Source organism: Carassius gibelio, chromosome A24, assembly GCF_023724105.1.
Source record: "Carassius gibelio isolate Cgi1373 ecotype wild population from Czech Republic chromosome A24, carGib1.2-hapl.c, whole genome shotgun sequence".
In the NCBI taxonomy this organism is placed as follows: domain Eukaryota; kingdom Metazoa; phylum Chordata; class Actinopteri; order Cypriniformes; family Cyprinidae; genus Carassius; species Carassius gibelio.
This window is the reverse complement of record NC_068394.1, coordinates 9,973,077-9,998,440: the sequence shown is the minus strand read 5'-3', so window position 1 is coordinate 9,998,440 and position 25,364 is coordinate 9,973,077. Positions and strand designations below refer to the sequence as shown.

The 25,364-nt window shown below is 40.5% G+C and overlaps 2 protein-coding genes across 11 annotated transcripts in view; both read left to right on the top strand.

Moving 5' to 3' along the window:
- LOC127946526 (extracellular sulfatase Sulf-1-like) overlaps nucleotides 1-13,296 on the top strand; it is an 83,664-nt gene extending 70,368 nt beyond the window's left edge. For 3 of the 9 annotated variants that reach the window (XM_052543151.1, XM_052543150.1, XM_052543149.1), the window contains 11 exons: nucleotides 92-148; nucleotides 2,772-2,907; nucleotides 4,980-5,190; nucleotides 5,562-5,817; nucleotides 5,930-6,026; nucleotides 6,113-6,207; nucleotides 6,913-6,990; nucleotides 7,570-7,742; nucleotides 7,825-7,967; nucleotides 8,219-8,342; nucleotides 11,527-13,296. In XM_052543151.1, the coding sequence (XP_052399111.1) occupies nucleotides 92-148; nucleotides 2,772-2,907; nucleotides 4,980-5,190; nucleotides 5,562-5,817; nucleotides 5,930-6,026; nucleotides 6,113-6,207; nucleotides 6,913-6,990; nucleotides 7,570-7,742; nucleotides 7,825-7,967; nucleotides 8,219-8,342; nucleotides 11,527-12,320 (2,164 nt within the window). In that variant the 3' untranslated portion in view covers nucleotides 12,321-13,296. Of the gene's footprint in view, nucleotides 1-91; nucleotides 153-2,771; nucleotides 2,908-4,979; nucleotides 5,191-5,561; nucleotides 5,818-5,929; nucleotides 6,027-6,112; nucleotides 6,208-6,912; nucleotides 6,991-7,569; nucleotides 7,743-7,824; nucleotides 7,968-8,218; nucleotides 8,343-10,375; nucleotides 10,410-10,838; nucleotides 10,893-11,526 lie in introns of those variants that run through there. The other 6 variants (XM_052543153.1, XM_052543155.1, XM_052543154.1 and 3 more) reach the window with 6 other exon arrangements.
- Nucleotides 13,297-24,670: 11,374 nt separating this feature from the next.
- LOC127946613 (solute carrier organic anion transporter family member 5A1-like) overlaps nucleotides 24,671-25,364 on the top strand; it is a 42,260-nt gene continuing 41,566 nt past the window's right edge. For both annotated transcript variants that reach the window (XM_052543310.1, XM_052543309.1), the window contains exons 1-2: nucleotides 24,671-24,757; nucleotides 25,221-25,336. The gene's annotated coding sequence lies outside the window, so the exon portion shown is untranslated. The remainder of the gene's footprint in view (nucleotides 24,758-25,220; nucleotides 25,337-25,364) is intronic.

Genomic DNA, 25,364 nt, shown 5'->3' with positions numbered 1-25,364 from the left:
CTAATTCAGGCCAAGCTAAACATCTGCTTATGGTATGCAAATTACACAAAGACTGAGAGCGAAATAAAATATTGATATTTTCGTATTGCAGATTCAAGCCCAACCGGAAACCCAAAGTCTGGCGGGACACATTCCTCGTGGAGCGGGGGTAAGGCAAACATTATCCCCTCTCTCCTCAATCATACTATAAAATCACTACAGAATGAATGTGTAAAAATATAAATGTAAAGTATACATTTTAATTGATTTATTTTGTATGGGAGGCTCACCGCATACAATTCAAACCGTTCCAGAATTCCACTGCCAATAGATAAGATCAGAAGTACGTATTACGATTTTATGAATCCATTGCACAACCATCCTTCTTCCTTGACGTCTCTTGGTTCAAGTTCACCTCAAAATGTTGGAAAATATCACAAAAGTATTCTTATTCACCCAAAATACCATTAACAATCACTACAGCGTCACTGTAAGTTCAGACATTCTTCAATCAAATATGTTCTCAGGAGCTCAGCTATTCAGAAAACAGCTTTAGACTCTCATTATCAGATATGTTTCAGTAACCTAGGACACTCACGACAGAAACAATCCTTCCCCAGGGGAAAAATATGATATTACCAGTGGTATCAGACTCAAATTTGATATGTGTGCATAGCATTTCCCTTGATTTCTGTGACTGATGTGAGGAATTTTGGTATGGTATTGAGGTTACTCTATTTAACTTATGCTGCCTTTGTGCGGCCATTGCACACAATCTCTATATATTGTATCTGTGGCCGTGGGCACAACCACTCTGCTGTCTCAGTCTAACATTCCTCGTGTCACTCACAGGGAGCTGTCAGTCTGTGTAATGGCATATTACCACTCCCACAGTCAGCCCGTGCTTTGTTTGTGCTTAAGGCTAAGTGAAAGAAGGTTTTTTTAGGAATGGTGCAATCATAAAGCACATCGTTGATCAGTGCAAGCTGTTGCTTCTGTGACTCAGTAACTGTTGTGTATGAAGCCAGATCACGGACTCGAAGCGTGTTTGTACAAAAATGCCATTAATTCAACCTGTTTTGCACTGTTACGACAGCTCTCATTTTGTGAGAATCAGATTAGCGACTACTTCATTAATCAGCTTTAGTGAAATCATGCAGAACACTTCATTTCCCTTACAGGCGGAGGTTAATTTGGACCGGAATGATTTGTAATGTTCCAGCTCTTATATATATATATATATATATATGACACAGCTAATATTTAAGTGTAAAAATGTAAATGAACAATTAAATATGTATTATTGAGTTTCATAAAATACTTTAATTCAGGCTTTTTGATGGACTGCATTCATTTCTTGACTAGGCAACCAGAATCACCAGCTTTTTAAGTTCTCTGAGTTTACAGAATCCTAATTCTACCTTTTATGATTTGTTTTTATGGCTTGGCTTGATGGAATAATTCACTCAAAAATGTAAATGTGTGAAAATGTACTCACCCTCAGGCCATTCAAGATAGAGATCGGTAGATCAGTTTGTTTCTTTATTGGAACAGATTTGGAAAAATGTAGCAGTACTTCACCTGCTCACCAATGGCGATTTTTGAATTTTTGGATTCATTCGACTTGGCATGAGCCAAGGATTCAGAGGAAAAAAGAATTTCCATTTTCACTTACGGTTCAAAAGTTATTAGCATGCAAACATTGAAAGTTTGGACAAGTGGTGGCGCTAGAGAGTAGGAGTTAGAGACTTTAAATTTGCTATAGTTAATGTTGGGACTGTCCTCTATCAGTGTGCCAAATTATACAACTTTCCCGCAATCGGTTCTATGGGCTGCCATAGACTCCCCAGTCGGAAAAAGGAAGAATAATAATAATAAATATAGCTGCAAACAGCAATATATACAACGGCTGATAAAATATCACAACAATCCACAAACTGCATGTTTGCAACAAACAAATCCATTATTAAGACATCCAAAACAGTTATAAATATCACAAACAGTTAAAACACCTTAATAAAAAAAAAAAAAACCTAGAACAGTTTCAAGGTTTTAATTGATGGACTGGGGTCATGTGGATTATATGTAAATTATTGTGCTGTGTACATGTACATTATCAACTGTTTGAACACTCATTCTGATGGTACCCATTCACAACAGAGGATCCATTAGTAAGCAAGTGATGTAATGCTAATTATACTCAAACCTGTTCAAATAAAGAAACAAAATGCAGTCACACTTTAGTTTGGTGACCAATTCTGACTATTAACTATTTTTTTTCCACAATAAATAGTAACATAGTTGTTAAATTCAGGCATGAAGTCGGATTAAGAGATCTAACACTTGGTCATGCAAAATAAGGCATTAAGTGTTTTATACGAGCTTATAAACAGCCAACATCCTAGAAATGTGCATTCTAATAAGCAACGAAATAATAGTGACAGTCAGTCCCTAAACTAAAGTGTTACTCAAACCACATCTTGGATGGTCTGAGAGCAAGTAAAATAAGAAAATTCTCATTTTTGAGTGAACTATTCTTTTTAACAAATGTCTTTTTTTTGTATCTAATGGAACTAACTACAGCTAGATCCAGAGGAAAGATATATCATGGGGATCTGGGCCACATTGTTGTTTGTGTGCTGTGTAAACTTTAATGCTCTCCACATATTAGTTATGAGATGCTGACCTGGGTGGGGCAGCCGGCTATGTTTTCCGGGCTTCCGAAACTTCAGTAAGGCTGCCAACTTTAAACCGTGGCCTAGCAACTCACCAAAGCACATTTGTTATTCCAGCAAAATCCTGCGCAAGAAAGATGACTCAGGAGGCAACTTGGACACACAACACTCCAACAGCTTACCCAAGTACAAGAAGCTGGAGGAGGTGTGTCAGCAGGCAGAGTATCAGACGCCCTGCGAACAACCAGGACAGGTATAAAGTCAAATAAACACATGCATTACTCTTTTTGTCACCTACTGTCTATATACATTTTTCCTTTATGAATTTGCATGCATATGCACAATATTTGCTATCAAACATTCAAGTGGTCTCAACCTGGACCTTGCTTGCTTTACTAGGGGTTTGAACCAGAGTGTTTATGCACTAAGAAATGCTTTTTGCCCCAACCTTAAATCATGATTGAACACATTTATATGCACCTTCAGCACGAAACCTGAGATTGGTGTGTATGGCTCACAGTCAAGTATGAGTATGAGTGGTGCCACTGTAATTGAAACCGATATTTACAACAAATTAAAGATAATTAGAGATTGGCCATAGCTTTCTTTCATCAGCACAGTGTGTGCCTGCTCCAGCAGACCTTCTGTGGCATGGCAATGAATCAAAGAGGGCTGAACATTACAAAATGGTGCAATTTCAGGTGTAAATGCAGACAATATTTCAAGGACTGTAGTAATGCAAACCAGATTCTTTTTTTTGGTCAAGTGAATTGTTTTGCTACAACACTTTGACAGGAAATTTGATTGAATGCAGTAAAGTTGTTGGAATAACACATGGGTTTCAGTCTTCTTTAGTCCAGTCACCTGCCAGAACAAAGTTGAAGACGTTTTGGAGAAAGATCCCAACATATTTTTATGAATAGACCTCAAATCTTTACTGGTCAACATGAAATAAGAGTTGATGCCATTTGCATCTAATCAAATAACCTTATCTTATAGTATATCAGATATATTTTTCTTTCAAAAATATATATAAAAAAGAAAATTCTTACTGACCCGATGGTGGGATGTTTTGGTAACACTTTAGAATAGGTAACACCTATTAGTTGCTTATTAGCATGCATATCACTAGAGTATTAGCAATGTATTAGTGCTAATTAAGAACATATTAATGCCTTATTCTACTAGACCTTATTCTACATCCCTAATCATACCCAATACCTAAACCTAACAACTACCTTACGAACTATTAAAAGAATTTATTGAGAGAAATGTCATAGTTAATAGTTAACAAGTGTTACCTATTCTAAAGTGTTACCGATGTTTTTAATAAGTACGGCAGCGTTTGCTACTGCCGTTGTTTTCCTGTGCAATCCACTATTTTTGAGGCCTGTCAATGTTTAATTGTTGAGCACAGCCAAAACTTGTAGTTATGTTCTACTGCTTCCATCTCAAGTCTTAGCTTGAGTAGAGTAGCAGTATCTGTTTTTCAAATATACTCTTGCTTTTTCTTTGACTAGTGGGAATGTGTTGAAAAGCCTCGCAAAGACGGCTTTAGCACAGTCCTACCGCCTGTAGTGGGGTCAATGAGGGCAGTGTGTTTGATTGAAGCTGTGTGAAAGTTTATGTCAGTTTCTTCCTGAATCTGAGTCAGTCATTCAAGTAGCGAGGCTTCACATAGTTGGCTGTGGCGCTGTTTGCTTATGTCTGTTTGACTTCTGGATATTTGGAGCCAGTCTCTCTCTCTCTTTCTCTCTGTGTGTGAGTGGATGTGAGGTACAAGAAATGCTCAACGTGTTTTAGTGTGTTTGGCTACTATGTCTGGTGGAACTAAATGAGTGAAAGTGCTCAAGCAAGTTTTGGCTAACTCCATTTTGGTTTACCGCCCTTTAAACAAACATCCTTGCTGCGAACAGATACAGCATCACCCGCAGATACATAAACTCAGTGATGGGACTCCAGAGCTTCTCAGGAAATCAGAACAGGGTTGTGGCCATTGTTTGGATAAGGTTTCCCATAGCACATGTCTGAGCTGTGGTCAGCTTGAAAAGCAAACAGCTCTGCGAGATTAGGAGATTAAGTCTAAATTGGCTTCTGATTGCTTTTTCATGGGAAGAATTGTGAGGTGGCCGTGCGATTGTGAATTAATAGGATTACTCTACAGATGCAGATGTCTGACCACTAAGTTCACCGTTGACAGACAGAAGATTAATTTCATTCATAAAACAGCTGTGGTTATGCAAATGAGGCGGTTCTTGCATAGTAAGTGGTTAGGCAGACAAAAATGTCTACCCACAACCTGAATTCCCGTCCTTTTTGTTACAGAAATGGCACTGTGTGGAGGAGGTCAGTGGGAAGTGGCGTTTGCAGAAGTGTAAGGGCTCTCTGAAGGAAGGATCCAAGAAGAGGGCGAGGAGTCTGCGCTCTCGAAGCTACGACAGCCGCGAGAAAAACTGCCACTGCGGAGACCGGCCTTACAAATCTGCCAAGGCAGCACGGCGGGCGCAGAGACAGTTTGCCCAGAGCAGTAATCCACGTAAGTATATGCACTAAAATGAGGAGGACGGATTACTTTGCTGTTCAAGACTGTATAGACAAACACTGGACCTTTTAGACTAGGTCAGAAAGTCCCTCACTTGTCACCGCCTACTGGTTTAATGATGCAGCCTACAGGAACGGTCAATCAGCAAATCAATAGCGTGAAGAGATTCAAAAGTTTTGAGTCACTGGGAAGAATTTCACTTTTCACTTCTAAAGGAAGGAACATTGAAACGGTATCTTCCGAAACTACAGATTTCCCAGAATTTTTTTAAACTAGTAATGAGCTCCATCAATATGTATATAAATATTTAACTATGACATATAAATATTTAAGTATGTGTGGCTGACGCTGATGTCTTCCTTCAGGCTACAGACCTCGCTTTGTTCACATGCGGCCAGCCAGATCCCTGTCCGTAGAGTTCGAGGGTGAAATCTATAATGTGGACCTGCAGGCTGATGACAAAACCCCCCTTGAGCCCCGACCAATCAGCAAACGGCACCATGACCCTGAGGGAGGTTTTGATTCAGACTTTGGGCTGGAGTCCGATGACAGATCGGAGGAGATGCAGTCAGATGACACTAATGCTGTGGGATACTCCAATTCTCTTAAAGTCACCCATAAGTAAGAGCTCCAAGCCTTTTGTTACCTCTAAACAATAAACTGTATTATAATAGTTTAAGCTGTTTTAAGTGTAATTTACTCATTTGTTGATCATTTTACCTTGGAATCACAGATGTTTCATATTAATGAATGACAGTGTGCACTGTGAAAGAGAGATTTACCAGTCCTCCAGAGCATGGAAAGACCACAAGAACTTTGTGGACCAAGAGGTTAGGCCCCCTGTCCCGTATTATCTTTAAGATTACAGCCGTTTAAACCGCATGAATGGTGTTCATTGTATACACTTGTCCCATAGATTGAACTTCTCCAGGATAAAATGAAGAAACTGCGTGAGGTCAGAGGCCATTTAAAGAGGAGGAGACCGGATGAGTGTGACTGTGGAAAGAAGAGGTCAGTTGACAATTAACTAACCTTGTTGAGTCATGTGGACTTGGTCAAACTCTGAGCGGACTATGGAAACATTATTGGTCATCGTTCCACTGCTCATCTCTCTTGTTTTATTTTACGAATCTATATATACACTACCGTTCAAAAGTTTATATATATATATATATTTTTTTTTTTTTTTTTTTTTTTTTTTAACAAGCATCGGTGCAATAAATTGATAAACAGTAAATGCTTTTACATTATTATTGTTAAAATAAAATTTATTTCATATATAAAGTGCATCACAGTTTCCTCAAAAATATTAAGCAACACATCTGTTTGCAACAATGATAATAAATGTTCATTAAGCACCAAATCAGCATATTAGAATGATTTCTGAAGGACCATGTGACACTCAAGTCTGAAATAATGGCTACTGAAAATTCAGCTTTGTCGTATTAAAATGTGTTATATTAAAATATAATCAAATGGAAAACAGTTACTTTAAATAGTATTTCACACTCTTCACACTTTTTATGTTGTTATTGTATTTTGATTCAAATGAATAAAGCCTTGGTGAGCATAAGAGAACTTTTTTTTTTTCAACCCCAAAATTTTGAATGCTAGTGTAACAGTTTTAAATCTTAACAGCAGTATTTTGCAGTTTGAGCAAGGCCTCTTTAGAAATTCCAGCTGAACTTAGTGCTGTTCTTTCCCTATTATAACCAGCTACTTTAGCAAAGAGAGAGAGCAGAAACACAAACCCGAAAGATTGAAGAATAGTAATGACTATCTCCATCCCTTTAAGTGAGTGCTTCTCGTGAGTGCGTGTCCGTGCCTGGTCAGTTTGTCTGTTGTCTGTAGTATCTTGTTGTGATGGTGTCGGATTTATGTCCAAATCCATGTTGAGCATCCTTAACACACTCTGTTGGCTGTGTGGTATATGTTGATAATTATGCCACTCAATTACAATAATTTTGTATGTGAAATAATGTATGAACTTTTGAATTGTTTAATTCAGTCTGGTTGAAATTGAAGAGTTCTTATTTCATCCTGTTGTATGTGTTTTGTTGCATGCATGCATATGTTCATGTTATTGATTAGTTAATCAGGCAATTTTCAGTACATGAGTCACATTTCAGATGGGGTCATTTAATTAAGAGCTCTTTCCATAAGTATACAATCCCAGCATCAATCTCTACCCATAAACATCAATGTAAAAACTAATTTTGTGAGGGTAAACATCATTTAACCACAAAGTCACTTTGTGAGACTGAAACACTCTTGTCTGAACGTTTTCAGGGGATCCTTACCAGATAATTGTGTAATTCACCTGGGATTGAGTTCCCTTTCACTCTGGCTCTAATGTCTCATTTATGCCACCAGAGATGTCATGCAGGAAGTGGACAGCAAGACTCAACTCTACAACGAAATCCGCCGCAGAAAGAAAGAGAGGAAGGAGAGGAAGAGGAAAAAGAAGGGTGATGACTGCAGTTTTCCTGGCCTCACCTGCTTCACACATAATAATGACCACTGGCAGACCGCCCCCTTCTGGAACTGTAAGAAAATGTTCATTGATTTTTCTAGTCCCATTTTATTTATTCTGGTAAATAAGTTGACAAAAATGTCTCTCTCTCTCAGTGGGTGGCTTCTGTGCCTGCACAAGCTCTAACAACAACACATACTGGTGTCTGAGAACGATCAATGAAACCCACAACACACTCTTCTGTGAATTTGCCACTGGTTTCCTGGAGTACTTTGACCTAAACAGTGACCCATACCAGGTGAGCATGTGTTTTCAGTTGTATTTTTAATTGGATCATTTGCTCTGAGTCTAAGATGTGGCATAGCAGTAGTGTTGTTGTGCTCCTATGGGGATGCAGGTTCGACTTTGATCTTTCTTGTTTCTCTCCAGCACTTTTAAATAAAAGCTTTAAATACTGGATAATGACTCTTTCTGTAAGGACATGCTATTATCTTAATTACAGCACTTACAATAACAGCACTGACTCGGTAAGTGCATATTGTTTTGCAGTTAACCAACGCAGTTTATACAGTGGAGAGGGACGTCCTGAGCCAACTGCATTTACAGCTGATGGAGATGAGGAGCTGTCAGGGCCACAAGCAGTGCAACCCGAGGCCAAAAGGCTTAGATGCAGGTAACACTCCTGTCCTGTCTCTGCACCACCCAGTCTGTGTGAAATGAGGGATGAAACATGCTAGCACACCTTTACTTTGGCTTCTGAGGTGTTTTATACATACAGATGTGAAAGATTCAGTTGCATCTCTGCTAAAAAACAAAAACGGATAAAACTAGCCTAGAACGGTTTGCTGGTCTTAAGGGTGGTTTACCCTTCCTGGTCAGGTTGGTTTAAGCTGGCTAAGCTGGTGTGTAGCTGGTCTCCAACTGGTCTCCCAGACTGACCATCTGAAGTGCTTAAAACCCCTATAAAACCAACCAAAAGACCAACTTAGGCTGGTTTAGTTTTTTTATTATTATTCATCTTTTTCCAGCGGGCATGTACTGTAAATGCTCATTTGAGAAATGAGATCAACACTGGCTTATTTTCTTATTTTGAGAGGAAAGTAGTGAATATTAAGCAAAACGTGGTCTAGCATGGTTTACTTTGACACAGGCTGATGTATGAATAGGGTGAACCACATATGGGATGCAACGTTGCACAATCTCTGTAATAGTGGATGATGGATTGTTCACTGAGTTTGGTTTCTCTCTATAAACTGTCTGCCCATTTCCTGTTTTTCCATTAATGTTTTTCATTTTAATCGCTTAACAGGGAACTGTAATATTCAAGCAGTCTAGCAATCACATCATCTCATACTTTAGCTTTTTTTCCCCATTCCTAGTGAATACCAGACCAGATGAAAAGGTCCTGCGAAAGAGAGCCGTTTATGTGCTTTGTGTAACTTTGAAAATCTAAAACTATAAACGTATATATTGACACACATTAATCTCTTTTGTTTTTTATTTTTCCTGCAGTGTAATTGTGATTTATAAAAAAAACATTTAGTAAAGGAATAGATTTCTGTAACATTGGGTATTTGGTGATTTAAAACCTGGTCGCCAGGCCCATTGTGATTTTCACTGTTCTGAAAACCATTTATATTTCTGTGAGGAGGAACGGACTCATTGTCATGACATCATAAAGGCCAGATATAAAGATTTTTGTATTATTGAATAGACTGATTTATACAAGTCGTGACAGCTTTTCAAAAACAAAATCAATAATGAAGTCAGCACTTGTTTTGGAGACAAAAACAATGGTTTTGGTTTGGAATAAAATCATAATCTTGAAGCAATAGTTAATAAAATCGCTGTGTACTCATACTCATGTCATTCCAGATATGTATGACTGACTTTCTTTCATTAAAACAAAACTCTCTTCCATACAAAGTGAATATCAAAAAGCTCTCAAATCACCAAGTCTCCTGAAATGTATATTGTTGTTAAGATTACCATCAAACATTGTCTTATTTTCATTTATTTTATTTTGTTTTATTTATTTATTTTTATTTTGTTTTTGTTTTTTACAAACGAAGCTGTAATATGATTTCAGACCTGAAATATAGCATCTTATGGACATTGGATGTATACCGCCTGTAGTTATGATTCACTTTCATTATTTGGAAAAGAGCAACGTGAACATTCTATTAAACATCTACTTTTGTCTTCAATAAAAGAAAGAACTTGTCTTGAATAACATTTGAAGTTTGGTGACATCTCAGGCATAACTGAGAAAATTTTGGGATGAACACACATCCATAAATTAATAAATGGTTGAGGATTTAAGACATAAAAATAGGATTTGTCACTTAGTAATGTACAAATATTACAAAAACAGATGCATGTTAATAATGTTAGTCTGCATGTTGTCATATTCTCATGATATTTGTGACCTTAAGTCATGAAACACTGTTAACAATGCCGTCATCATCGTATAACATTCATTCCATTATTAACACTACACTTCCTTACCATCTTTTTCTTCAGGACCATCCGGGAATTTTCCTCATTCATCTTTGATATCATTGTTCCTTCACTGTGGTTTAATCTAACAATACCTTTCCTCAGGAGCTGGGGTTATGCATGAAGAACTGCAATGTGATTGTTTATTAATATTTTTTAATCACCATAGACATTTAACATTGTAAATGCTTTTATTTTCCTGATCAGGAAGTAAAGATGGAGGAAGCTATGATCAACACAGGTATCCACACTTTTTGAATCCCTCATTGGCTTTTGAAATAACTGCATGGGCAGCTTGTTTCCACTAATACGCCATGTTTCATTGAGCTACGTTTGTGGTTGCATGCTGGGTTGAGCTAACAATTCAAGTACAGTATATTTAAACTTCCCATGAATTTTAGTATTTGAAATCCAACAAGTTTTCAAGATCATTCCTCTAATTTGAACTCTTAATGGATTGCTTGTTATTTTTATGCACTTTATGGATTCCTAGATGTCATTTAAACTAATTTGCATAAAAACCAAGGCTATTCATAGACATCATTAGTGGGGAAATAGCATCTCATAGACTTCCCAGTCCACAGAACGTCATTATTTCAGGCCTTTGCTTACCTTTTCCTCGTTCATGCCTGTCTTGACATCTCTGTTTTTTGGCTTACCTGCTTACCAGGCAACAGCAGCATCGAAAATGGTCAAAGTTGAGGAGGCCAAGCCTTTCATTCCTGTGAGTCTTTGAGACCATACGAACCCGTTTCTGTTCTCATTCCACTCTGAAGTAGTTCTCCAAGCTGCACACCACATCTCCATAGACCCCAAATTGAGTGGCAGTTCTGGTTCACTGTGGCCCGTGTCTGCCTGACCCACTCTTGGAATGCTCATTTCATTCTCTCGCCATCCTTTAACACGCTTTTGATTTTGCAGTTTTTCGTTTTCTACCTCTCGTCCACACTTTCAGCTTCATATTTATTTATTTATTTTTTGGGTTGCTGATTTCTTGGTTCCAGGATTTTCCATCTTTTCAGTCTCTCGTTGGATTGTTTTATTTTGGTTTTGAACTTCATTGCACAGTTTTCAGTCTGTCTGCACACTATTTATGATGTATTTGGTTTTGGGTGTCCATTTGGAGGACATTCGTTGCCTTGATTCGCATTCACACTGCTTTACTGCCGAAGAATAGAGCTTTTCTATTGGTCTTAAGAATCACTGCAGTGGTGTGTGGGGCACTAATTCAAGAACCCTCGGCACAAGTAGGCTGGGAATAACTGCATGTCATAGACTCATTCCAAAGTAAATGCTTTTCAACTCCGCAATAATCAACCCTTACTGATTTCTCTTGCTCTCCCCACTCCCTTTCCCAGAACACAGCCAGCCTGGGACGTCCACAAAGGTTAAGCTGCCCAATTTCACAGAGGACATCGACTGGCAGGGACTGGCAGATTTGTACTGCATGAACGAGAGTCTGTACGAACACAGACACAACTACAGTCCCGACCTGGATGACTGGACAAACTTTTGGAAGGATGTCGATTCTATGTTTGCACTGCTGAGAAATTTAAAGACACTCAACCAAACCGATAAGCTTGACCCTCTGGCTGAGCTGGGCTCCGGGGTCCTGGAGGAGGCCAGCGGTGCTGGATTCCCGATTCGAGAGGAACGCCCCCTGATTCCTGTCACCGAAGGTCCCTCGAGAGGTCCAACAACCAAAACTCTTCAGAAGAGTAATTTAAAGTCTCCTAATGAACTCCCAGAAGGCCGCCAAATCAAACCGAGCGCTCTTCCCAGGGGAGACACCTGGATTCAACAACTGGAAAAAGAGTTGGACAATGATGGAATGACGTTTAGCGGCAACGGCGTCACTGAACTGGAGACCCGCCATGACTTTCTGTTGCGCAGCTCTAAAATTCTGGATCGCCAACTGCTGGAAGAAGAGGAGGACATTTTTCAGGCCCAGGGTTACCTTCCCCTCTTGTTGCAGCCAGCTAGACCCCCAGAGCCCACTGGGGAAACTCCTCCAGCCCAGAGTGACAGCCCACTGGAGAAGTGGAATGGAAGCATCAGACCTTTTACCCACAAGCCCAGTGATGTTCAAGACTCGGAGGGAAGCGCCTCGGGAGCATCCCCTTTGAGAAAGGACTGCTGCCCTGCACTGTGAAGCCAGCCAACTCAGAGACACTAACCCCACGGAGCATGGACTGCTCTCCTGTATAATCCAATCAATTATTTTATTTTTTAAAAGTGCTTCCATTTATTAGAAATCAGTGTTATGTATTTTGTCTATATATATATATAAAAATGTAGAGGTAAAGTATCGGATGCATCTTAAATGTTGGGTTTGGTTTTAAATCTCAAGTGGGAAAACGCCACCAAAGTAAGGTTTTAATATATTTTTAAGTAAAAGAAAACGGTTCAAATGGTGAAACAGTCTCATTCAGTCTTGAATTAACCACATGCAGATTGTTTCCCCAGATGTTTGATGCACTTTTTAAAGTTTCTCGAATTCAACACATCCTGGCAGTCTCATTTAGATGTAAACAACTCCACGGTGACACCCAGGACACAACATAAGTCATTATTTGTTGGATACACTTTTGTTCATTGAGTATTGTTGGTGTTTTCTTCAATGTTTACTGCATCTTTTTAGGTTCAGGTCACTGTTAACACTCTAAACACTGCTTGAACATGTTTTATACACTTGGATTGTTGGTTTAATGGCTTGACTTGTTGGTAAAATGGTTCTCTCACAAATGTTGTATAGTTCAGCTGCATTCAGTCCATTTAATGAAAAAAGGGCATTCACCGGAAGTGCTTTAATCATTGATGACTAACATTTTCACTAAACTACAAAAATTAATCACGTTAAAATAGCTTGTTTCATTTGTGAAGAATGTGAAATGGGCATTTATTCTGAGTTTTCTGGCCATTTTCCTCCTGTCTTTTTAGAATTGCAATGTCTCAATTTATTTTTGAAAAAAAAAAAAATGGTTTGATTATGAGATGAATATGAGATGACCTGCCAAATTTGCAAACATTACATAACTTTTTAAGCAGTGGTGTTGAAACTATTCTGGCTTCTGGAAAGCCAAGAAGCTGTTTTGAAATAAAAATCAGCCAAACATTTGTTTCACCTACCTTGTGCCTCTGAACTTTCATTGAGAGATTGGATTCCGTTGGATTCCAGTGTGACCCTGTTATTACACTGCACATGGAAGTTGAGCTTTTTATAATATACTACAAAGTCAACAGTTTTACAGTTAATGTTCTTATCTAGTGTGATTTGGGTGCAGAAGACACATTTTGCCTTCAGGATCTGAAAATAATTTAGTAAAATATGAAAATATGATGAAAATGAACTTAATTTTTCATTTTTATCATATTTAGTGCACTTTATGTGATTAATTTTATCCCGACTAGCTATATTGTTTCTCTAAAAATGCCATTCATTTTGCTTCGTTCTCTCTCTCTCTCGCAGTTTTTATGTAAGAAAGATTGAAACCGTGGTAAAAAATGGAAACAACACAAATTTCAAAGTAAGAACAGTAGTAATTGTTTACAGAGGATTCAGTCACTTGTCTACTAAAATACACGCTGCTTATAACGAGGTATGTTGTTCGTTTATTACATAAACTGACAATGTTATTTCTAGTGTTCTATAATTGTACTCCAGTAATGGTAGTCTACCACTAGAGGGAAGCACTGTACTGTCTAGACCTGAACATGATGTTAAAGGGACAGTTCACCTTCAGTTGACTTCTTAGAGTATGAGGGCGGGACCACACACACACAAACACACATTATAGGGACCAACAACTGAAGGTGAAATATCCCTTAAAGTTTTCATTGTTCAGGAAACATCCAATAGATTTTTTGAAGTACCATTTTGATGAAAGTGTGGGAAGGCATAGTTTTATTACAATGGCATGAAATATATTGGCTTCAGTGTTATACAAATGATACAATTATTTAAATACTGATGATTAAAAGAAACCACTACGTATTTTTTTATTATTATTGTTCTGTGACTATATAAAATAGAAGTCTACACTGAAGAAATATAATGAAATCTTGATTGACTGAACAATGGTTGCTTCATATTTGAAGTGATTTAAAAATGTGGGCACAATAGACAAATGTAACCACCAGGTGGCGTCACTGTACTCATTAGCCAAGTGGATGTTTGACTACAGCTTTAAGGGTTACTCCACCCCAACCTGAAAATTCTGTCATTAATCACTTATGCTGGGTACACACCAAAAGATAATCGGACTGATTTTGGGCTGATTTGCCCCCTTCCGACAATCCTAGCTATGTCCTGATTATCTTGATGGTTCTACAGATTATTTTATAAGATTTTCTCTTGGTGTGAGGTGTGTTAAGAGTGCCCGAACCTGATCGGAAGAACGTCGGAGCGAATCGTATTCAACATGTTTAATATTTACGATCAGAAATCCTGATGTGTGGGCGGTACCCAGAGGACAAATGTGCACACGCTCTGGAGATGATCACGTGAAACGAAACAATATCCAATCAGAAAGCGAGATGATGGAAGACGGAAGCAGTCATGGCGCAGCACAAACTGAAATTGATGTGGACAGCGGAGATGGAGGATCAGCTTGTTGATTTGCGGCAACAGCACGGAAGTTACAACGTGTCACGTATAAAATCAATCCAAACAGTCATTGCAATTTCTTCCTGCATATCGTTCACCATGCTTATTCTGAAGTCTCGGGAGATTTTGCAAGATAAAATCAAAAAGTCCAAAATGTCTATCATGTAGAGTATCTCACATAAAAACAGTCGGTTATCGATTAAGTGAACTTAAACAGGTAGCTAGATGAAAACTGAACGTGTGTCAGTATTACATGCATGGCTTCCGGCTTAAATGGACCGTATTAAGTACATATTCCTGTGATTAATGTTAACCAACAAAAGATGTAAAATAAATGTACAAATGTTAAGTAAACCTACTGTATCTGAAGAATGAGTTTAATTTGTATCTCTTTCGTATTTGTCGTATTGTCTTATTGTGCTTTTTTTTCTAAATGTATAAATTATATGATCTGTATTATACATGAACAACTGTAATTTTTACAAGTTGCTATATTTTCAAGTTTTTCAATATTCTAGTTTTTCTAAATTCAATTCTTGATTCAAATTTCTCATATGTTTAATTGATTTGGTTTAAAGAGAGAGCGAAACATTAATGACTATTTTTGTTTGAAAACTACATATAAAATAGCTTCCAAAATAAATGTTGATAACTGCAGTTTTACTAAAATAATGACACAAATTAATGACAAAGTTTACAAAAATGCAATGACTTTTCATCGACTAAAACTATGAAAGACTCAAATGACTAAAATGTGACTATAGACTATTAAGTATTTTCATCTTAAGATAAAGACTGACTTAATCAAAAATGCCTGTGAACTTGACATCTTTCATACTTTTCTGGACCTTGACAGTGTAATTTACTTGGCAATCAATGGGACAGTCACAGTGTTGGGCAGTAACGCATTATTTAGTAACGTTACTGTAGTTTGATTACTTTTTTAGTAATGTAGTAATCTAACGCGTTATAATTTTCCAAATAGTAATTAGAGTATAGTTAAAAGCCGAGGTCTCTATACGTTAATGCCACCTTACATTGCTGACAAAATGCAGTTTTATAATCTAGAGATTGTAAAAATGATGTAGCACATGCAATGATGAGTCAAGAGCCAGTGGATTAGAGACCTGCTCCGGCGAGACACGACACAACAGAGAACAGCGTGTAGGACAAGACTTGATAGTGCATGCACTCGTGTGTGTGCCAGATGCAGGAGAAGAAAATGATTCACAGGACTCCGGTATTAAAATAAAATATCTAAAACAAATAAACTGTTATTCATCTATTGCACAAAAGCAACATGAACTGATAAAAAATATCAACTATTAACTGGCGCAAGCAAATGCATAGTTTCTATTTAGGCTATAACGTGTTTGCTTTTACAGGTTTGGAACGAAATGGGGGAAAGTGATAAATGACAAAATTTTCATTTTGGGGTGGAGTTTCCCTTTAAGAGGATAGACATCACTCAAAGCAAAAACTTTAAGCGTTCATGGAAGAATATTGCAATGGTGATGTGAGATGCTATTTTTGTACCTGTAGCTGGATGATTTGAAGATAATCAACATGATTCTTTCAATGTAAACTCCATAAGCTGGACAAACACTCCACATACACATTCTAATACTTTTTCAGGGAGTATAGTGCTGACTGACACTAAAAGAAAAAAGGGACACTGTCCTAAGGTCAGCTGGACACCTGGGTAAGAGCGACCCCTGAGGAAGACCATAAAGATTAGTTTTGCCTTGTTACACCTTTTTTCTTGAGTCTTTTTATGTGATACTTGTCATCATGAAGAAGCTTTTGTGGTTAAATAATTTTTAGGCTGTATAGCCTATATGGAAGTCTCAAACATTTAACACCATTATCTTTTTATGAAAATGTAAAAAGTTTACATAGGCTGTATGTCAGAAAGACCATAGGAACGGAAATTAAGAAACCGTTTCTGACGGACTGAAATTGTAGTTGCTACTTCCAGTAGACTGATGCAATAGCCAGCTCCATACGTGCGCTCTCCATTATTGTTCAATGTTGTGCGTTCATGCAAACAAATACCACACACACACAACGCAATAACCTATGTCAAATACTGCCATTTGATCCATCACATCTTCAGATGATGTTGTAAGGGATATCACTGCTTACCTGAAAGTACTATTAAAGAAAAGCTTGAAAGGATTCACATCGACCATGCCTGATTCTCTAACCGGAATCAATGTCCATATTTGTCCGCCAGTAGAACTGAAAATTTAACAAGGTTGACAGAGGTGGTAATCTGCAACAAATTGGTCCTTCGAGCCGGATTACTGGCAACAGCAAACAATATGGACACTGCAGCGAGTGATGCAGCGGAGCCTGTGGTCAGACCCAAGAGACAAAGTAAACCACCTTCACATCTGAGTGACTATGAGGTTGGCTACATACCTCCAGTGGACCCTCCTCCAATCTCTTCTTCTCGCTGTCACAGCCAACATAAGAGCCAATCGAGGAAAACGTCCCACAGTAAAGCCAGCTCTCATTCCAGATCCAGTGGTCATTCCATTATCTCTGGTGTGCAAGCTACTTCTGCACTCACAAGCAGTCAGGCAGCCATGGTGGATGAGAGAATCAAGCAGAGGCAGTATGACAACCTACGTCAGCAGATAGAGGAGGACACGTTGGCAGAAATAGAATATCAGAGGCTGCAAACACAAGCTAAAGAGGCTCAACGTGTTCAGGAAGAGGCTCTCATGGCAAAGGAAGCACTAACTAACCAATTAGAACGACAACGTAAGCTAAAAAAGGCAGAGACTGACCTAGAAGTGGCCAAACTGGTGAATTCTTTGCTCAGCCAAGACTTGAGTGTGGATGATGCAGGTTCTGAAGGATCCCCAGACACAACTGTGCCACCACCACAGTCACTTCATGCCAGCCCAGTCCAGTCTCATGTATCTCCGCAATCTCACAGCCCTGTATTGTCCATGATGCAAGCAAAGCAGACTGTCTCAGAGGCACAGAGCACATCAAGGGGACCATGCATAGTTCAGTCACTCAAAACTCCTCCATTGACATTTCAAGCAACTATGCCATTACAGGAGAATATGTCACATGTCTTGCAGCAGCCAAGCCCAGTCTCAATACCACTACCTCCATTCAACCCTGTGCAACAAGCAGCGACTCAGCTTGCGACACCATACACAGGTAGTGTTCTGATATCACAGACTAGACCTCCTGTTGCACCCATTGCATCAACCTCACATGTGAATACTCCATTACAAAGGCAATCAGCCCCTCTTATGAGTCAGAATCAGCCTATTCCAACCACTCATCATAGAGCACCTCTCTTATCTAACACACCTATCTGCCCTCAACCATATTCACCTCTACCTGTTCCTCAAGCTGGTTACATACCTCAACCCGGGACAGAACTTCTGATGGCAGCAGCCTATGGCATTCCTCGCCCCACACTACCAGTGTTTGAGAGTGGCACTGAAAGTGACTTTGCCTTGTTGAAGTTGGCCTTAGATAATCTCTTAAGTCACCATACTCACATCAGCGAGCAGTACAAATATCAAGTGTTGCTGAGTCACCTGAAATTTTCTAGTGCCCAACAACTGGCTAAAGCATATATGCACCACCCACAGCCATACACCACAGCCTTGCAAGCTTTGCAGGAGAAGTATGGCCAGCCCCGGCAGCTTGTGCAATCTGAGTTAGGTGCAATCATGAGTACACCACCCCTTAAAATGGGTGATTCCAATGCATTTGACTCATTCGCCTTATCTGTCCAGTCCCTAGTAGGCATGCTGAGAACACTGGAAGGTCAAAACGGGTATGAGCTCATGTGTGGTTCTCACGTAGACCGCCTTCTGAGTAAACTGCCACCAGCTTACCGAGACAGCTTCGTAGAATACTGCCTGAGTCATGGAATTCTACAAACTGGTACAGACAGAACCTATACTCTCCCCGACTTAGCATCCTGGTTACAAACGAAGTCACAAGCTAAACGTATCTCAAGCCGAGCAGCCGCTGTATTTCAGTCCGACACTACAAAGTCATCTGGGAAGAGTAAATACACTCCATATCATCGAGAGCGTTCAACACCTATACTTCTGACATCAGAGAAATCTGTCAAGCCTTTTGCACCGGCACAGGTAAAAGTCATCTCCAAGACAAAGCCCTATTGTCCTCATTGCGACAACCAAGATCACTATCTCAACTCCTGTGATAAATTCAAAAGGCTGACCACTGCACAGATCATCACCTGGATCGCAGAGGGCAAACGCTGTTGGAAGTGTGGTCGGAATCATTCAGCTGACTCCTGTAACCTCAAGCGACCATGTAAAATCTGCAAAGAGCTTCACCTTACCGTGCTGCATGACTCAATTAATGACACCTCCAGAGCAGTGCTTATGGTAAGCCTACCATCGACACAGATCTATCTAGATAGACCCAACCGCTCACAGAAAGTCATGCTTAAAGTAGTCAGAGTCCTCTTGCACAATGGTGGCCGAACAATGGAAGCTTACGCTGTCTTAGATGACGGCTCTGAAAGAACTATCGTCCTTCCCCAAGTGGTTCAACAGCTCAGGCTAAATGGAGCTCCAGAAGTTCTTCCCTTGCAGACAATCCACCAGAGCCATACCAAACTTGATGGGTCCACAGTAACCTTTGAGGTGTCTTCTCTCACCAAACCTACAGAGAGGTATGTGATTCGAAACGCATTTACTGCCTCTGGTTTAAGCCTTGCTGAACATACTTACCCTGTGGCAGCACTCCAGAAAGCATATCGCCACTTGAGAGGTCTACCCTTACAGCCAGTTGACAACGTCAAACCCTTACTCCTCATAGGGTCTGATATGCCACACCTCCTGATGCCAGTTCAGCCAGTGCGAAGAGGAGCAGAGAGCAGCCCCATTGCCATATGTACCAAGCTTGGTTGGGTACTGCAAGGCCCAATGTGTCCAATTCAGCCCCCTAAAGGTCTGCAACAATGTTTGCATATTATGACAGCCCCAATACGTGACGAGCTGTATCAGCATGTTGAGCGCTTGTGGCAAGTTGACACTGTTCCATACAATGAAAAGGTGATAACAAGATCGAAACAAGACCAACAGTGCTATAACCTTTGCAGACTGCCACTGTCAGAGTGAACGTGGATGGTGTCCTGCGGTATGCTACTCCACTGCTGAGGCGCACTCCTATCACTTTGCTTAACGCAGGGATGGAGTCTGTGCTCCCCAGCTTAAGAAACATTGAGAGAAAACTGGCCAAGAATCCTGAGCAAGCACAAGTTTACTGTTCTGAGATTCAAAAGCTTGAATCAGCAGGTTACATTGCTAAGATAGCACCAGATGAGGTAGACAAGTCCACAGAGTCGTGGTTCATTCCCCACCACATAGTGCACCACAATGGAAAGGATCGAATAGTCTACAACTGTTCCTTCCAGTACCATGGTCAGAGCTTGAATGAACAACTCCTTCCAGGGCCAACACTTGGGCCATCTCTGTTGGGCGTGATCTTGAGGTTCCGGCAACATGCAGTTGCAGTGAGCGGGGACATAAAAGGCATGTTCCACCAAGTACGTTTATTACCTGGTGACAAATCGGTACTGCGATTCATCTGGAGGAACATGAACCAGGAAGCTCACCCAGACATTTACGAGTGGCAAGTACTTCCCTTCGGTACGACCTGCAGCCCATGCTGCGCCACTTATGCTCTTCAGTATCATGCCCAAGAATACCGACATACCATGGCTGGATTAGTTGACATTGTGGAGACCTCATTCTATGTGGATAACTGCCTTCACAGTACCCCCGATCAAGGTGAGGCCAAGGCCATAATAGATGGATTGCGTCAGTCCATGCTACAGGGAGGCTTTGAAATCCGACAATGGGCATCCAATGTGCCATCCATTCTCCGGCACCTCCCATCGGAAGCCAGATCAGCTAGTAGTGAATGCTGGTTGTCTCAGAGTGGCACTGACCTGCAAGAACTTACACTCGGCTTACAATGGAATTGCCTCGACGACACCCTTGGGTATAGAAACCGTGTAGCAGAACCTGCTCAGCCCACTATGAGGAACCTGTATAAGACTTTGGCAAGCCAATATGACCCCTTGGGGTTCATCCTTCCTTTCACCACGAGGGCAAAGACTCTGATCCAGGATCTCTGGAGACACAACCTAAGCTGGGATGACCCTATTGAACCCTTACATCTGCGTGAGAAATGGTCCACATGGATTGCAGAGCTTTCCAGTATCACCAAACTACAATTCCCTCGACCTTATGCTCCTGGCAAGTCCGACACTCCGTCCACTGTCAGAGAGTTACATGTCTTTTGCGACGCCTCGGAGAGGGTATATGGATCTGTCGCCTACCTTCAGGTCACCGACGGGAGTGATGAAGTCCATGTCACCTTTGTCCTTGCTCGATCGAGAGTGGCCCCTAGGAAATGCCTATCTATGCCCCGCCTGGAGTTGTGCGCGGCGCTCTCTGGAGCTCAGATGGCCAAAGTCATACAGACTGAACTTACCATTCCCATACACCAAGTCACATACTGGACCGATTCAACCACGGTGCTGCATTGGTTAAAATCAGAATCTTGCCGATACAAAGTCTTTGTGGAGTCCAGAGTAGCCGAGATCCAGACACTGATAGATGTTTCTAGATGGTGGTATGTTGACTCTGCTAGAAATCCCGCTGACCACATCACCAGGGGTCTTACTTTAGCGGAACTAGCTTGCCCCCACCAATGGAGATCCGGTCCTTCCTTCCTGACTCAACCACAGAATAAGTGGCCAGCATTACCCAGTACAGGATCTGAACCAGACCTGAGTGAGATGAAAAGAGCATCCTTTGTTGGAGCAATCACAGTTGTTCCCAGTCCAGTGCCTTTAGACATCAGTCAATTCAGAACCTGGAAGGAGCTACTTCAAGCAACTGTGGAGTCCTGTGATGGGGCGGCCAACTCTGACAACTCTTCTGAAGCCTCAAGGTATATACAGGCAGAGAAGCTCCTCTTAGCACAGGCACAGCTTGATTCATTTCCAGAAGAATTGCGGGCTTTGAAAGCTGGACAATTCATCTCGACAGACAGCCGATTGAGGTCTCTCGCTCCAGAATATGACAAAGATACTGGTCTTATCAGAGTGGGAGGACGACTTCGTCGTATTGAAACCCTGCCTCCTGATGTCATTCACCCTATTGTTCTAGACCCTCAACATCAGGTCACAAAGTTGCTCATCCAAGACATAGATCAACAGCTCAATCATCCTGGTGCAGAACGAGTACTAGCGGAGCTACGCCGTCGATATTGGGTGCTTAGAGGCCGTGAAGCTGTGCGCAGACACCAACATTTCTGTCAGGATTGCCAATTTTGGCGCTCCAAGCCACAGAACCCAAAGATGGCTGACCTTCCACCATGCAGGCTACGTCTGTTCAAGCCACCATTCTTCTCCACTGGTGTAGACTGCTTCGGGCCCTTTCAGGTGAAGATAGGTCGACGTCAAGAAAAGAGATGGGGGATCTTATATAAGTGCTTGACAACTAGGGGTGTGACGGTTAGTATATAACCGTGAGACCGGCGGTTATAGTTGAACACCGTCATTAGAACTTTATAACCGCCAAAACCGTGTCACTAAAATATTTTTTACAAACATTTTTTATCAAAAATTATTTTCATTTTTTAGATAGGATCATCAGATGCGCAATATATCGGGAGACATGGTTTTTACCACTTAATGAAGTTTTGTAAATCGTCAGACATGATATTTACCACTTCATAAAATTTTGCTTTGTAGAAAACCTTTCTTAAAAACGAATTTCGTTTTGAACAAATTTTATCTTAATTTTAATAGATGTTTCATCAACCAATTGCATGTATTTTAATAAATAAAAAGCAAATATAGCAGACAATGATAACCGTGACATGGAAGCACCAGCGCGCGGCGTTCACTTGCACTGCACTGTGAACTAGAGCGCATCTCATCATAAATGAAACTCAGCGTAGGCCTATGCCTCATACTCTAGCATTAAATATTTTTGCTGCATCCTTTCCAGAACAGACAATGTCTTTTTTTATTGCGGCTCGCATCAGCAAAGCATAGACCGCAAAACAATCAGCGGATGGCGGGCGGGTGAGGCTTTGAAATTTGCTCAAAAAACTTTGGCGCGGATGATGAGTTTTGTGACAGATCTCCTTTATAAACGGAGGTCTGAAATCTCTGCCCCTTTACCGATCAGAGCGCGCGCTGACACGGAGTTAACCCGCTATCTCCAAGATCAACCAATTGACTCTACGGCAGATCCACTAGCATGGTGGCGAAACAATATGAAAAAAAATGAAACACGCTATCCGACGGTTATGTTATGAACCGTCACATTTGACTCACGTCATAACCGTCATCACCAATTTTGAAACCGGCACACCCCTACTGACAACCAGATGTTTACATCTTGATCTCCTTGAACACCTAGACACAGACGCTTTTCTCCTGTCATTACGACGCTTTATAGCCCGCAGAGGGAAGCCCTTTGAGATATTATGTGACAACGGCACCAACTTCACTGGAGGTGATCATGAGTTAAGAGAATCCTTTAGTCAAATGACACCTGAACTTCAGACACAACTGGCTAAACAGCAGATCCAGTTTCGCCATATCCCACCGAGCGCCCCTCACTTTGGCGGTACATGGGAGCGAGAGGTGAAGTCAGTTAAGACTGCTTTACGAGTCATTTTACGGGAACAATCCGTGCCTGAATCTGTGCTGCAAACATTATTAGTGGAAGTAGAGGGCATACTTAATTCCAAGCCACTTGGCTATGTTTCATCGGACATTGCAGACCCGGACCCTGTGACCCCGAACATGTTACTCATGGGACGCCGTGATGCCTCCTTACCACAAGTCCTTTATGACTCCAACGAGCTCTTGGGCAAACGCAGGTGGCGACATAGCCAGGTATTGGCTGATCAGTTCTGGACTGCTTTCATACGCAGCTATCTACCAGAACTACAGGGCAGACAGAAATGGACATCGGATGGCAAAGGGTTGGCAGTAGGACAAGTGGTGCTCCTAATTGACCATCAACTCCCACGAGCACTATGGCCTGTGGGTACCGTGACAGAGACCTATGCAGGAGCAGACAAGAGGATTCGGACAGCTAAAGTCAAAGTCAAGGACAAAACATATCTGCGTCCTGTTGTGAAACTGATTCCACTTCCTCCAAAGAGGGATGGGGATAAAGACACTTTGGATGGCCTTTCTTAAGGGCTACAATTAGCCTGCCGGTAATTGGGGGCGGCAATGTCAGAAAGACCATAGGAACGGAAATTAAGAAACCGTTTCTGACGGACTGAAATTGTAGTTGCTACTTCCAGTAGACTGATGCAATAGCCAGCTCCATACGTGCGCTCTCCATTATTGTTCAATGTTGTGCGTTCATGCAAACAAATACCACACACACACAACGCAATAACCTATGTCAAATACTGCCATTTGATCCATCACATCTTCAGATGATGTTGTAAGGGATATCACTGCTTACCTGAAAGTACTATTAAAGAAAAGCTTGAAAGGATTCACATCGACCATGCCTGATTCTCTAACCGGAATCAATGTCCATATTTGTCCGCCAGTAGAACTGAAAATTTAACAAGGTTGACAGAGGTGGTAATCTGCAACAAGCTGTATATAGCCTACACATAATACCTGTTCAAAAGTTTGGAATAAATAAACACATAGTTGATCAAAAGTGACAGTAAAGCCGTTTATAATTTTACAAAAGGTTTCTAATTCTGTTCAGTTTAACTTTTTATTTCTTAAATAATTCTGAAATAATCACAGTTTCCAAATTTGAATACATCCTCAAACTTTTACAAAAGAAATAGGCCTACATTTCCCAGCATGCATTGGAATGGCGTCACTTCACAAATCCGCAATCTTTCATTCACTCATAGTTCGTGTCGAGGACAACAACTCACTACCTCTGTTTCTATCTGACCGGGTAAGTAGACGCACACCTCATTCAGTTCATTCTTCAATCAGTTCATCATTATTATTATTAATCGGAGCTTAGAGTCGAGCTATTAGCGATGTGCTATGGATGCATTCAGTGAAAGGATCAATGTTTGGACTGGCAGTATATTGTATTATATTTCTGCGAACTAATCTCATTTATAAAGTCGTGACTTCGCAGACGTTAGTTCGGGAATTAGTTTTATTAGATAAACAAATAATTCGGGCAGGTTGACACCGTTTTTAATTTTCCTCACAGTGTTTTATCAGTGGTCTGTCGCACGTTTACTGTTATTCTTTGTCTTGCTCGACCGCTAATATACCAGACAGCAGCTCGACTTAACAAAACAAATGACAGGATCAGTAACTTACGCTATTTCTATTGCTTCTTGAACAGTACCTTTATTTTACAAATATTAATACTACTTTGTCTTTGTTTCCATTGTCTTTAGGATTCTGAATCACTTAACTACATAAAATCATTTCAGCACCATGACCAGATATCATGTCATCCTATGTATACTTTTCCCTGCTATACTTGAGGCGAAACTGTAGGCAGCTACAACAGGTGAAATATTATATAACAGATCTAATGC